Source organism: Rhincodon typus, chromosome 6, assembly GCF_021869965.1.
Source record: "Rhincodon typus isolate 14 chromosome 6, sRhiTyp1.1, whole genome shotgun sequence".
In the NCBI taxonomy this organism is placed as follows: domain Eukaryota; kingdom Metazoa; phylum Chordata; class Chondrichthyes; order Orectolobiformes; family Rhincodontidae; genus Rhincodon; species Rhincodon typus.
In genome coordinates, this window is record NC_063337.1 from 81,804,147 (window position 1) to 81,820,303 (window position 16,157).

The 16,157-nt window shown below is 37.7% G+C and overlaps 1 protein-coding gene across 7 annotated transcripts in view; it reads right to left on the reverse strand.

The window, feature by feature from the left end:
• The window catches only part of scel (sciellin), a 64,078-nt gene that overhangs the window by 33,865 nt on the left and 14,056 nt on the right, over positions 1-16,157 (reverse strand). For all 7 annotated transcript variants that reach the window (XM_048598266.1, XM_048598264.1, XM_048598265.1 and 4 more), the window contains exons 2-6: positions 12,803-12,903; positions 10,022-10,118; positions 9,196-9,267; positions 7,012-7,077; positions 3,657-3,722 (exon numbers count right to left, since the gene is read on the reverse strand). In XM_048598266.1, the coding sequence (XP_048454223.1) occupies positions 3,657-3,722; positions 7,012-7,077; positions 9,196-9,267; positions 10,022-10,118; positions 12,803-12,860 (359 nt within the window). In that variant the 5' untranslated portion in view covers positions 12,861-12,903. The remainder of the gene's footprint in view (positions 1-3,656; positions 3,723-7,011; positions 7,078-9,195; positions 9,268-10,021; positions 10,119-12,802; positions 12,904-16,157) is intronic.

The window sequence follows — 16,157 nt, forward strand, 5'->3', positions numbered from 1 at the left end:
TAAAAAGGACATCAATTGCTGCATTATTGGGGGTAGATTTTATTTGCTGTCAGAAATTTCAACCCAAAAAACTATATTGTACAATTAGTCTATTCAATAAAACATGAATATTGACAAAGCTACAGGTGTTTACATGACATTACAAAATATGGAAGTCTATGTTGATGTCCAGAAAACTCAAAATCACAAGTATATTTCCCCTATTGTTTCACTTTCAAATGCCAGACGAATGCTTAAAATTACTTGACATTTGCTGAATGTTGACAAATTCTTTAACCTTGAATGTTTGCATGATGTCATCACTTAAACTTTCTTGACTTATAGCCATAGTTAAACAATTTTGTTTCTGCCTGTTGTCACTGATACTCTCAATACTGCCCCTATGGGAAATGTGTTTGGCAGCAACAGCAGCATTTTATCATGCCAGTGCATTTGTTGAAGTACACACATCAGTAAATTTGGCTGATCCCTCAGCATATGTTAAAATTTACTGACATTACGATATGTGACATTCATAAGGACATATACTTAATTTTCAATTAATGTGGTTCCAAAGCCACAGGTGCTAAATGAACTCAAGAATTTACAACAGTGCTATGTACTTGAGATGTAAAGGCTGTAATAAATGTGTAGAAGAGGCAGAGATATGAAAATTAGCATAAAGACTCCAATAGCTAACAAAAATAGCAGATTATCCTGAAGGACGAAATAGCCCACTTTCAATACTACGCTCCTGTACAAGGACATCAACTTAGATCATAAATCAATGTCATGAAAATCCCTGTGAAAAGGAAATTTAGTAACAGGCTCATCAGATACAAATTTGATCAAATCAACAAGGAAATGTCACTTGAAAGCATAATTGTGAACTTCAAATTAACATCGAGCAAAAGAAGTGCAAATTCTGATTTACAGTCAGTGATCTAAATGTTCTAATTCATACAACTGGTGTTTGTGATGAAAATCTCTGTTATCCAATCTGATAAGAAATTGATTATAATTTGTGGTAACATTGATTTTGCAGCCAAAAATTCCATGGAACCATTTGGGTAGGAGAGAAGGACATTGTTGGAGGTGGGTGGTGAATGCTTTCTAGAGGTTCTCACAAAGGCACACGAAGGAAAAAGCAAGGCATCGCAAGGAAGCCTTGTTCCAACTTGCTTCAGAGGTTACTATTGTGGCCAGTCTAATGGCCAGTAAATTCTGTGTTTGATACAATGGAAAGTGGAGACATTTCACATTTCAGAGAATAACTAGAGACACAAAGCCTGCACAGAGTAGGATCTTGAGAGTTTTAAAAACTTTTTCCTATGATGGAATAAGCCTCCTCTGCTCCAGTAAGTCTCTTTACAGCCACTTATAGGTTGACCTTCTCCATTTTAAACACTGTCAACCATATTCTCACCACCTTGAGCTGGTCTACATCAGCTAGCTGCTGAAGGCTGCCGGCCTCATGATAATTTTTAAGTGATCAAGGCAAGCTCTTAATGAGCTGCTGAAGTGTCTTGATCAGTGCCACAGGCAATTTCACTCATCCACAACTCTAACTCCTCCTAACCTATCAAACATCACTTGGGGTGGGAAAGATTAGCACACAGTCCATTGATGCTACCTTTCTGGCTTACTCATCTCCGTTCCAGCCCCTGCTGTAGGTCCAAAGAATGTGTTTCTCATGAACCATCTAGCTCCCTTAAGCCTTAATGGGAAAAAGAAACTGCTCAGTGTGTTACTGGATCAGCACAGGGCCTTCAAAGTGGTGTGTCACAAGTTACTTTGGCAGTCATTGTTGCTGTGACAACACGTACTTTTACTTGCATGTTGGAGTTTGAAACAGAGGCTCTGGATTGCTTCCATCACATGGTTGACTAGAATCTCTCCAATTCGTTCCCACCTGTCACATGTTGGAATTAGTCCTCAATCTGTTTGGCTGCACCTTGGTCGTTGAGTTATGAGTCAGAACCAGGTTCAGAGTCTGCGATGCTATCCATTGTAGCATAGCAGCTCCATTTGAAACATTATAGGTTTGCTCCAATGCACTAGAATTCAGTGCTAATATACAAGTTTACTTAAAAAGGAAATTCCTTAAAAAGCACCAATTGTATTAATGATTTTTAAGTACGAATGGGAATACTATACTGTTTATTATTCAGTGATGTAGGCATACAGCACAAGTAGTTTTAGAATGCTGTATTGTCAGGCCCACTTTACTCATAATGAACAGCATGTTTCCATCATTCCAAAGAACCTTTATGTTAAAAGTGATTGAAAATGCTGGGACAATTTCTCGCATTCAGTCATTTGCAGGAGATTCACTCTGGCTGGTATCACAGTTGATGCTTCTACCTGTTCAGGACTTCTTCAGATCTGTATCGGCTCAGAACAATTTTATTATCAAGCTTATGAGATGACTCTGAGCTGCTAACAAAAAGAACAGTTCTATACCTGAAACATACAAAGCTAAACAAATTTACTCGAAGGTTCTGATCGCGCATTGCACATATCATAGGGATTAAAATAGCATAAGTTTTCTTCCCCTTGTTTGACCATTCTGGTAAAATATCTGCCTTCCAGCATAAAGTATCAGTTGAAAACCAGGTATTCACAAAACGTCCTTCACAATTGCACAATTCAGATTTACTTTGCTGATTCAAAATACCTTAAAACCAATCTTGTAAAATAAGCAACAGAGGCTTCGTTGGGTATCAGTGCTGTTGCTTTGTTTGGATCTGTCACCTTGGCATTTAGTATGACAACAGCTTGCAATTATATAGTGCCAGTAACAGAAAGGAAGTCAAAGGCCCCTTACGGTGTTGTAATCTAGACAAAAATCGAGCACACGCTGAAGATGGTTTCGAGTGGGATATGTCTATAAAACTTGATGAAAGAGGTGAGAGTGGGAGTTGGACAGACAAAGAGACATGGATAAAGAATAATCTCAAGCATCTGATTATGTGGGGGATGATCATTGCAGCCTAGATGAAGCTTGCAATGTCACAATCAATATTTATTTTTGATCAATAAAGTTCATCTCACAACAATGAGAAAGGTCTCAGTCAGAAAGGCACATGTGCAATGCTCATAACTGCAAGTTGTTTTGTTGTTGCCGTATCCAGACTTCAGTAACAGAATGGATTCGTCAGCAGAAGAACCAGTGCACTTACATTAGTGCCATGTAAATCAGATGTTACTTTTCCTCAATAGCCATTTCTGACATGTCAGAGGAGAAATGTGAAGTGGTGAAATAGGAATGATAAGTTTTGTTGTGCTGCTAACCCATGTTCATAATCTTCACCAAACGCTTCCCTACAGCTTCATGCTAAATCTACAATAGCAAAATTTAATTTGATTTACTTTTGTTTTTGAGGAATTATTTATTCTGTCAAACAAGAACAAAGTCCCAAAAGTGGTGTGGACAGAGAATAAACCTTTCATATTTCCCAGTGGATACCATAAGTGTTGTGACTGATTACCTAACTCCTGTAAACTGAAACCTTGACTTTTATTTCAATATAATCCACATCTGCCACTGACCATAACCAATGTCAAATCTTTCACTACTGATTCAGTTAACTGCTGTAGGGTAGATACAACCCATGGATTGGGAATGTACCCTCATTTTTCTATGAGCGCTATTGTTACAGTTGTCGTGATCTTACCTTGTAGGTCTGTCCAAAGTTGAAGCCCAGTGTGTTTTGCTGAGATCAGTAGTGCTACTCGTATCCCTATACAAAAGAAGATTCCATTGTTAGTATATTAATTCACCAGGTGTTTACCATTGCAGCTTGGAACAATGAAACTAAGAAAACAAAAATCCAAAGTGCTAAAAGCTTTGAAAACTTAGAAGCATCTGACATGTCAGATAGGTTATCATATCAGGTGTAGCTCTTCATCTGTCTTTTTATCTCATGCATTCGGGCTAAATCCTTTTGAGACTTCAGGGGTCTCTCCTGTCAACTGGAGAATCAGTGACACATTCAGGCTACCTTGTATTAAGGAAGGCCCACCAAAGGTCACACCAATCAGGCAACGATAAGACCACAGTGATCCTTCCCCTGAAATCAAAACCTAGGGTCCTACCCAGCAAGAGCTGTTAGCCAATCAGAGGCCGGTAGCTCCTGCGCTGAGCAAAACCACTGAGGAAGCTGCTACTGTTGCCTGAAGGTCACCTTTTGAGGTACCAGAATCACAGAGGCACTAGCTTCCTGAAGTCCAGTCTCTTGATCAAGCAATTGTTCTCTTTGATTGAGAAATCACTCCCACTCAATGTGACTAGTGACCCTCCCAGTTTCACTTATCAGGCCTACCACATGGTGACAGGCTCACAAACCACTGGATTAAACCCAGTGACTCTGGGATGAAGCCCTTAAGTGGGCGCTAATTGATCAGTGGAAGGCCTCAATCAGACGCAAGTTTGGAATGTCCACCAAGGCAGCTTCAATTCTTTAATGGGTGAGGTTGAGGAGTAGTTCCAGAAACATCTTAACATAGGCACATAAATAGATCATTTAGCCTCTTGAGCCAGGTTCCTCATGGTTGGTCTGCAACTGAACTCCAAATACCTACCTTCTCCATACATTCCTTGAGATCTCAGATTCTAATTATTGGTGGGGGAGGGTTTCAAGAAAGAAATGGTTCAGACCATGTCATAGGCTGGATAGTAATGCAGATTCCAGCTCTTCTGGTTAATGACCTGGTTTATCTACTTTAACTGGGCATTTAGACTGCTTTATCCATTTTCACCTAAACATTTGGTCATCTGAGCCCTATTCTAACCATTAAAAAAGGAGATCAAACGTTCACAATTGAAGTGCTGCAATCAAAAGATATTCATGATACAAATTTTTCTAAGATTTTATAATTAATAATATTCAATTCATTTGAAAAGGCATCAATTACGCCTGTTACATAGTCTTTGAACAGAAGGAAAGGGCCTGAAAAGCAATGACAAAAATCAACAAGCAAGCATCAATTGAAGGTACGGCTAGGAACTGGTTTTCTTCATTAAATGTTTAGGAATTCAGAAGGAAATCTGATTTGCAAGCAATCATCCAGTGAAATTATGCTGATTCAAGTTGATTGGGAAATCTAGGATCAATTCCGGAATTCACGTTTATTACTGCCACTCAAGTGGTTAGTGGCCAGAGACTTTTCTTGATACCACCAGCTTTTCTACCTGTCCAGGAATTCTTCAGATCTGTATCGGTTGAGAATAACTTTACGGCCAGCATTAATTACCCAAGTGCTGCTGATAAAGAAAACAATTCTGCCTTAAAATGCATTTAAAGAAAATATCCCTGTCACATTTGATGGAATGAATTAAGCTTTTGATAAAACATCACTAACACAGTACTTAATGTTTTTATTGTACCATTCTTTCCATTGAAAATATCACTGAAAATCATATAAATAAAAAAAAATCTCAACGCTAATTGTAGAACAATCATTTCACTGTATTCACTGAAAGAAGTTAAATCTCATAACAACCATTATCCAGATGTGTGGTTTAGCCCAGTGATCCCAGTCACAGAAATACAATGTGTTGAATTGTTTTTATTTCAACTATCTCCATATTGTAAAGGGGAAATATGTTTAAAAGTTAGCAGAACAATCATGTATGTAGTGGGTACTAAGCTAGAAAAAGTCCTGTTCAATTGCTTTTTTTATTCTTTCGGAACATCAGTTCTAATCATCACGACATTGGACTCCAAATTCACATCTCAGTACAATAATTTATTCATGTCTATACGTACACTTAACTCAAGACTTCATACGAAATTATTGGATGCCATTCACTGAACTTTTAGATTGACAAGGCCTTGGTCAAACAACCAAGATATTTGGATCATTCTTCACACTGCTTTCTTATCTTTCTTTTTGAAGAATAATTCAATCCTGTTTTAAAAGTTTATACATGATAATATGTTTTTTGCAAAAAAAAGATTTTTCTTCTTCTCAATGTTGTTAGATTGTATTGTGGAGAAATATTGTTCACTACTTGCCAAAGTTTTCTGGGCAGTTTAATATGAAATGTGGCATATTTAAAGAGTTAAATATTACCACCTTCTCACAATTTTATAAATAAAAACTTTTGTTTCACTTTTTGTCTCGCGTAAGTTGATTCCTGTTTTTTAATTTGCTTGGGTTTAATGGTTTTGATGGATAGTATTTACTCCAGGACATCTACCAATGTCTTCTTTAGACAGCTGAATTTCAAATTAGATTTATTACACAATAAAAGATTATTGACAAATGGATTTCATCTACCCAATTGTTTCTACAATGTCATTTGTTGGCTTGGACTTGGGATCATTGTAGGGTTGGTGTAGATCAGGTACATAAACATACTAACTTTCTCCTGTTGATAATGTTGCAAAACATACACAATTCCTTTGCTCCTAGAACCACACATTGAAATTATTAGTATGAATGTTGTCAACTGGAAATATGATTAGACTTTCACTGCAAAGCGGATCTTCTTTATTCTAAATCATGTTAAAACACGCTCTTGTACAATTATTTTCATGCTGTTATGTCAGAATGTATATCCAACACTTAAGAAACAATATGAGCGTTGTAACTTAAGTTCTAGGAAATTCCTGTGTGCTACTTGCTGCAAAATTCAGAAATGTGACATTTATCAATGTGTTAACCTAACAACATTGTCGGATCAATTTCTGCATTGTTCACTCCAAATGGATGGAGGATGTGATATTCTGGACTCAGACCTCTTATGAAGTCAGCATTAATGTTGTTTGACCTTTAACCCAGTGGCGTCATTGTTTCAGTAGAAAAGCTTGGATTTGTTCCATTTGTCAATACCACAATGACGCATTTTGGAATTCTGTGCGGCAATCTGTTGAAACTCATTCAACTTGACAAAGTGAGTTCATAAGACAATAGCCCTGGCTTTTAAATTAAATTCTTTGTTGTTCATTATTTACACATGATTTGACATAGAAAACACAGCAATATATTATTTGATTCTTGAAAAATCTTTTAATAAATTCATACCTTTTTCGTCCATCTATGGTATCGGCTTTTGTTGTTGACTTCAAACCACTCATCTTACTTGAATCACTGTGTAAACAGGACAAACAAGGCAAGCTCAGAAAATGTTAGTAGAAATATGATACAACCAATGTACGTCATGCCACCAACCTAAGCTAAAAGGCATTAACTCAAAAAAGAATGCGAAATTTTAAAAGTGCATGATCAGACTAATGATTTAAGAGATACAGCTATTCAAATTAATTGAGATCAGTGTGCTTTGTATGTAGTATAGTGAATATAATCTTTTGCAATGTTGTGTGTTTTACTGTCAGCATGCCAAATACGGAAAAGAGCACAATGGATTAAAGTCATTTTTTTGTTAAAGGACACTTCCTTCAGTGTTTTCTGGAATTTATTGAAGACGTAAATTTACATTTCTCAAATAAAAAAACAATTTATTCTTGTTTAATATATAAATTATTTTTATCTTGTATGGAGTTAAATAAAAGCACTATTTCTTTGTATTGCATCACTCAACATAACCAAGACAGCATGGTGAAGTTAGGCAAACAGATGCTTTAAGCAAGCATACCTATGTTTCATGGTCATGTTGAACGGTACACCAGGTTCAAGGCGTCAAATAGAGTCATAGAGATATACAGCACGGACTCTTCAGTCCAACTCATCCATGCCGACCAGATATCCTATATAAATCTAGTCCCATTGCCAGCATTTGGCCCATATCCCTTTAAACCCTTCATATTCATAGACCCAAATAAATGCCTTATAAATGTTGTAATCATACCAACCTCCACCACTTTCTCTGGCAGCTCATCCATACACGCACCACCCTCTATGTGAAAAAATTGCCCCTTGGGCCCCTTTTATATCTTTCTCCCTTAGCTCAAACCTGTGCCTTCTAGTTTTGGACACTCCCACCCTTGTGAAAATATCTTGCCTATTTACCCGATCTATGCTTCTCATCATTTTATAAACGTGTAAGGTCACCCCTCAGCCTCCAACAATCCAGGGAAAATAGCCCCAGGCTATTCAGCCTCTCCCTATAGTATAGCTCAAGACCTCCAATCCTGGCAACATCCTCATAAATCTTTACTGAACCCTTTCAATTTACACAACATCCTTCCTCTAGAAGAAAGACCAGAATAGCACACAGTACTCCAAAAGTGGCTGAACCAATAACCTGTACAGCCAGAGCATGACCTCCCAACTCCTATACTCAATGCACCGACCAATAAAGGCAAGCATACCAGACATTTTCTTCACTATCCTATCTACCTGCAACTCCACTTTCAAGAAATTATGAATCTGCACTCCAAGGTCTCTTTGTTCAGCTACACTTCCCACCTGCCATTAAGTGTATAAAGTCCTGCCCTGATTTGCCTTTCCAAAATGCAGCACCTCACATTTATCTACATTTAACTCCATCTGCCACTCCTCGGCCCATTGACCCATCTGATCAGGATCCCGTTGTATTCTGAGGTAACCTTCTTCGCTGTCCATTAGACTTCCAATTTTAGTGTCATCTGCAAACTTACTAGCCATGCCTCCCATGTTCACATCCAAATCATTGATTAAATGACAAAAAACAGTGGACGAGTATTGATCCTTGTGGCACACCATTGGTCACAGGCCTGTGGTCTGAATAGCAACCATCCACCACCACCCTCTGTCTCATATCTTTCAGCCAGTTCTGTATCCAAATAGTTCTCCCTGTATTCCGTGTGATCTAATCTTACTAACCTGTCTACCATGAGGAACCTTGTAAATCGCCTTACTGAAGTCCATATAGATCACATCCACTGCTCTGCCCTCATCAATTCTCTTCATTACTTCTTCAAAAAACTCAATCAAGTTATTGAAACATGATTTCCAACGTACAAAGCCATGTTGACTATCCCTAATCAGTCCTTGCCTTTCCAAACACATGTAAATTCTGTCCCTCAGGATTCCCACTACCAATGTCAGTCTCGCTGGTCTATGGTTTCCTTGCCTTTCCATACCATTTTTCTTAAATTGTGGCACAACATTACCCAACTGCTGGTCTTCTGGAACCTCACCTGTGGCTATCAATGATACAAATGACCTACTCCTGCTCCTATCTTCTATGTTTCTATGATGTGTCCTTTTACCCTTATGTAAGATGTGCAAGGCAGAACTAAATTCAATATAGAAGAATATTTTTACCTGTTCAGGCCTTCACTGGATTTAGCTCGGCCTAGTGCAGATTTTCCATAGTTGACATCAGTTGCCATATGCCTGTTAATAAAGAACAATTTTTTAAATTAAATATGTATGTCTACAGAACTCAAAATAAAATATACCCTCACCACAACATTGAGGATGGAGGAAAGAAGGTTGGTGCTTGCCATGGAATGGTCAGTCAGCAAATGACAGACTATTTTCAAAGCATTAGCAACTGACAAGTAGAGGATCCACCTGAGGTTAGAAGTGATTATGAGTCCAACTATGTCAACAGTCATTTTAATGTAGCTGTCAAAACGATGGAAATTGAGGTGTTTAGTTAGACTTGTGAGAGAAATTAAAGAAATGCGTTGTAAAGGATGAAATTAAACAAAATTTTCCCTGGCCGGTATCAGGGTCCGGCAGATGTCAGGATACAGTAATTAGTTATTACATTGAGGGTGAAATGGACATTGCAAACAAACACAGAACTGTGGAAAAACTGATAAATATAGACTGGAATCTTCAGCAAGGAAGTGAGCAGGATTTCGTAGATGATTTGCTCCTTAGCTGCTAAAGCAATGTCTAATTAATTACATTTTGATTGGAGAGAGGTATAGCCTCTTGCTAAAAAGAACTTAAATCAATATCATGACCAAACAAAGAGAGTTGGAAAGAGATTAACTGATTCACCACTGCTCACCTGGTTAGAACAACCACTTATTAAAGTTCATTTCAAGCAAATTAATAAATTGAATGCAGCACATTTGAAAAGTCAAAGGGACGATTGTTCCACATTCTTCTTTTAAGAATGTGGTTTAACACTTACTGTGATTCATCTGATGGTTTGCTTTTAATCCAGTCACCATCCTTTATTAAGCGAGTCCTCTTCTTTGTTTCCCGAATAACCTGATCCCTGTCTTCATCTGAAATTGAAATTTTATGATCTATAAACAACTATGGTAAAAACAATATCACGGATGAAAGCAGAAAATCAATCAGTAAGTAACAATGTAGAAATGGAAAACGTCATTCAACTCATCAGGTGCATCCCATCTTGGTCCTTTTTTACAGGAAACTACTTTTATTTCTGTCCTTTTCCTCTTCTACTTTACAATCTCTCCACTCTCAGTAAAATATAAGGACAGGAGCTATCTGTTCTGACCTCCATTTACATCCTGTTTGATCTGTCTCTTAACTCCATCTCCCTGCTTTTGTTCCATAACCATTAATATATTTTCCTAGCAGAAATCTAGCAAACCTAGTTTTGAAATTGTCAGTTCACAGGGTCTCCAAACCTTTCCTTTATACTAGGAGAGAATACCTGATTGTACAGTAGATGCTTCTCTTTGTATATGCTTTCTAACTTCACTCTTGAGTGGTCCAGCTCTAATGTTAAGGCTTATGTCTTCTTTAGAATTCTCCTACCACATGAAATAATTTCGTTCCGTCCTAGCAAATCCTTATCATTCTAAGCATTTCAGTTGAATCATCCCTTCGTCTTGTATTTCCAACTGAATAATCTGGGTAATCCATTTTCAAAACTTAATCTGTTCAGCACTTGGTATCATTCCAGCAAATCTGGACTGCATCCTTTACAAAATCAATGGCCCAAATCTTCGACCAGTGGCAAGAACCATCAGATTGCCACTTGTTTCCTGCTTTTCTCAGCTACATGAGTTCCACATTTCTGGTCCTTTCTTCTCCAGAAATTCCTGAGTGAACCTGAAATGAAGCTGTTTCTTCATAGGGAGAGGATGAACATAAGCCCCATTCCTTTTTTACAACACTAGCTGTCACACCCTGGTCATTTTAAATGTCCCAAAGGTTTTCTTGAAGAGGTACAATGAGAATATGAATGTATCATGGGGCAGACTGAGTAAATTCATGAGGCAATGGGCAAGTTGGGTTGGGATGTAGGGTTGGTGAGGGGAGAGGGTGGGTAAGAGGGTAGGATTAGTGATGTAAGTGAGTAAGGGGGACACTGTGGGCAACTTTAAGAGGTGAGGGGTTAAGGCAGATGAGGGAATACATGGGATCAGATTTTGGATGGATAATCTAAGTGAGAAAGGGGGTAGGTTGGGTGAGGGGTTAGAATGGGTATTTAGGTAAGGGGAAGGGTGGGTGAAGGGGGTAATGCGAATAAGGGGGTAAGGTGACAGGTGGCATGGTGTCAGCTGGATAAAGTGATATGTGGAGAGGGTGGTTGGTGGGAGAGTGATTAGATAGGTCAGGGGGAGAAAGGATGCGTAGGGGGTATTCATGGGGTCTGATCAGGGGTTAGTCAGAGCATCAGGAAAGGATAGATGGTGGTGGTGGTGGGGAAGAGGTGGAATCAGTATGAACCATTGGGGGCGCTATTTGTATAATTGTTCAGGAGGTAGAGCAGGATTTTTACTTTCCAGCATTTTCTGGGTAACCATCCAGAACTATCCAAAGAGCTTTGACTCTTACTCAGAATCAGAGAAACTTTCAGAGGATACTGGAGAGCTGAGTAAATGTCCATTGGAAGATCACACTGCTTGGTGATTCCCAAGGACTACTAGCACTGGGGCTTCCATGAGATCCCATAGTGCATCTCAGCCTCCCCCCTCACATAAGGTGTGGTGACCCTTAGGTTAAACCAACGCCTTTCATCACTCTCTTACGAAAGCTGGGACTATGTTGACTTTACCTTCATCATAACTTCTAAATCTTTGAATTGCAGATCACAGATTAAATGATACCCAAGTCAATTTTTGTTTTCAGTTTGATTATATTTGTTTCAATTTTAAGTACAATGCAAAGAGTCTTTGAAGAAGTGCATCACCTGAGGTGGTTTCTCTTTAAACATGTCAACAACAGTCACCAATTCTGGAAAGATTAATGCAGGGAATAAAATGTACATAAACAGGTAAGCTACAGAAATGTTTTCTCCTTTATTTTTGAGGATGAATTGTTTTGAATTCAAAATAAATGTTCCTACCAGTGATTATCAAAGGTGCCATTTTAACTTGTCCAATGATAAAGTAACAATATCTTTCTCTGTTACAATTCTTAAAGCAAACATAATTGACTCCTTTCGAGTCTTGATCATTGTCTCCAAATACAAAGAAAGTTCCAGGTACTGAAAGGGAGAAATTTTGGATGGGGATATCATCAGACAGGAAATGTAATTATTGGAATCTATTTGATCATTTTGTGATTGCTCTACCAAGGTTCTGTAACAATGTGCCAGTGGACAAAGGATTTCACAAAAGTTAGAAAAACAGGAGTAAAAGAGGTAGATTTTATTTTGGTTTAATTTTAAAATATACCTCACTACAATAGGGGCAATTGTGTTAGTTCTATCCCAACATAATTGTGGCCTGGGAATAATAAGAATACCCGAAGAGATGGCAGATAAGATTATCGGTGCATCACTGCTTGCATTATCCATTAAATAATAACTTCTTTGTTCTATCACCTAGTTGTTTTGTGACATTACATATTTATGCAATGACAGCCCTGCTGACATTAACTAGGGGACTATGGCAAAAAATATGTTTAGCCTCACATAGTTACATTAGATCTATGAATAAACTGGTTTATACATGCATACGTAGAATCAAGAATATCAAAACTTACAAACCTGAACGGGTGGATTTGTTAACTGAGAACGAGTCTGCTATTTTTTGAAATAGTGCCATTTCTAAGGATTTGAACTTCTTGTGGCTTCTTCAACAGCTTCACCTACAAGCAAATAAAGTAAAATTTAGTCAAAATTCCTGACTTATTATCTGTTAAATTGATCAATCATAGTTTACAGTTTAGACCGTAGAATAACTTAAAATTTTGCAATGGCAGTTTAAATTACAAGTTATCAATCAGACAAGACTTGCACACCAGGGAATGCATCTGTTAATTTGAGAGAATGTATTCCTAAATATGGGGTCATGATACAGCTGTTGGATAAATTTATGTTTATATACAGGGAGGAGTTGTTCAACAAGAAAAGTTTAGACATCAGAGAGATGGCGTTGAAGAGTTGTGAAAGTCTCATTCCGCATAAAATATTGTGATAATAAGAATGTGAACAGATGACAAATATGTAAGAGCAGAACAGTCAAAAGCAAGAGAAAGCAAACTCTTTGCCTGTGAATTAGTACAAGTATATTAAGTGGGAGAAAGTAAAGGTACCATAGTCCGACTTTCTCATTAGAGAGAAATGGCTGGCAGTGGTTTAAGAAAAGGATCACCACCCATGAGGCAAGGAGAAACGTTGAGGAGGAGAGTTCTTCATGGTAACCTCAGCCAGTGCAAGAATTGAATCCCTGCAGTTGATATTACTCTGCATGACAAACCAGCTGTCCAGCTAACTGAGCTAACTAACCCCTAATTGGAGCGTTAAAACAGATCCAGAATCAACATTTTGTATAGATTTGATTTCCTTGATATTACACCAAGAAATAATCTCTGTACATTGAATATTTTAGCAGATTACAATATTAACATAGGAGGTTTGACTACAAAAACTATTCTTCAGTGTTCCTGAGTAAATCAGTTGCATATCCTCAGTAGATTTACAAACAGAGCTAAACGTGTTGTTCACTCATTGGATTGATCTAAGTGATTCAATTCCAGCCAAGTTTAGACTCCTACTGCCCACCTTGTGACTGAGTAAATCGGCTGTGCAACAGGTTCATGTGATATACTTGCTAAACTTGAATGTATGTACAAGCACAATAAGAATATATATGAAAAAGCAGTGATATTTTTGCACACATATTGCCTCTCAAGGGAGGAAGTAGTTCCCAGTTTAATGTCTATGGATCCACCAAGGACCTTGGGGGTCACTTAGCTTCCTAGGAGAAGGTAGGTCTCAAATCAGCAAACTGTCACTGCCAAAAACTGTGAAAAACAGCTCAGCATGAGACATCAATAGACACTAAGCCAAGGACTTGCCTTTAACCTGAACATACATATCTGACAAGTATGGTCAAAACTGAGAAAATAATATTGTCACTGCTTGTTATGACCACCAAAATCAAAGCTATATATTTTCCAAACTTATGAGTTTTTTTAATGTGGAAATGTGCTTTGAACTGTGTGGAGCATTAGCACTGTGGTGTGTCTGAACCCTGGGAAGAGTTAACATGGTGCATTGCCTGACTTATGGGAAAATTGTGAATTTTCTGAACCATTTATGGCTTTACCATGGACAGTGAGAACTGTGGGGGCATTACCAATGCTTTATCTGAAGGGTAGCTATCTCTTGGCAACTATCTCAGTGTGTTAAATTATACATTTCAGGGAGAATATTGGGACGGTAGTATTCATACTTACATTACTTTACTTCTGTGTATCCTTAGAGTGCAAGTTAGAACTGTTACAACTATGGTAAACATGGGCCATCAAATTTTAACATCCACCATCTCAATGTTACACTTAAAACTTTTAATGAATTAAAACAATGTTAAATAGGTAAGAAATGTGGACCTAAAATAGTTATAGTGATCCTGACCACAGAGTAAGGAGAGCTATTGAGACCCAGTTGGAATAAATCAAATTCTACTTTTATCTAAAGACATTGAAACCAGACAATTGTGTTAACATCAAGAATTTTGCATCTCTTGTTTTAATTCACATGTATGTGATGATTTCACATATTAGGAGAGGAAAACCATGCCTGACAGGTAGCCATCTTGGAAAGACAAAGAAGGCAAACTCAGGAATACACAATGAACAATATTTCAGGAGCTGCTTTTGTGCAACAGAGCAAAAAGAAAGAAAATGAATTTGTACGCAAGAATTAGAAGATAATCTCATTGCCTGACTCTCACAGCATCTCAAAAACAATGCCCAATGAACAGCAAATTGAGGAAACCATTATTCACTCGTCAGAACTCAAGGATACCTATAAACTTCACACCTGCTGAGATTACCAGTCAACAATTAAATATTTGTGATCACAGGTTAAAAATCTATTAATTTCAAGATTTTTAAAGACATTACTTTTATTCCTTCTGTCTATACTCTTTTATCTCAAGGTTAGTCAGTTATAAAATTCTTCTTTCCTTCAGTCAAGAAAATCCTGCAATTGGCTACTTCATTTAGATCTAATTACTTACATCTTTATTTGATGTGGGATACAGTTGCATTTTTAAAGAAATAAAAAATATTGTTGTGACAGACCGGGAGAGAGTTAAAAGGTGAAGACGCATTTTCCTCTCCTAACCTGGTCGTAAGAGTATTCACCCTTTGTGAGAAAACTTGAATGTGTCTTGTTACAGATGCTGTGTTACTTCTAGCGATTGATGACAAGAGTTTGCGTATAGGTTTAAGAATATTTTTTCAGCTGAATGCAGGGAGACTATACTCTAGACTAGCTAGAATAAATTCTGGGGAATACAGAAAACTTCAGTACTTTTGTATCATTTCAGACATGTAGACATCTTATTGTAGAATTCCAATTATAGTCCATACAAACATTACAAACAATGTATACTTTCATTCCAGATAAATATCTTATTCATCCAATCAGGGATTGTTTAACCTTATTCTAACCTGGTAGTGTTTGTTCCATTTCTTGTCAATATCTGTCTATCTCCCTGTATCCCAATCCCTCTGACTCCTGTGGCCTTTCTGGGGTGTTCTGTTGACATAGACAGTTGTAATGTACTATGTTTGCCAGAATTTCTGCTTATAGTGAGCGCAGAAATCAATTAACTGTTATTTAACCCTTGTAGCCTAATTCTTACACAGATAAGATATTCTGAGCACAAATGAAAACATGTTTGTGTAATGTTCCAGAAAATCACAGTGTACATGGCAATTCCAAAATAGGTAAAATAATGTATTTAATCAATAATAGAGATAACAAGGTGTACAGCTGAATGAACACAGCAGGCCAAGCAGCATCAGAGGAGCAGGAAGGCTGACGTTTCGGGCCTAGAAGGGTCTGAAGAAGGGTCTAGGCCTGAAACGTCAGCCTTCCTGCTCCTCTG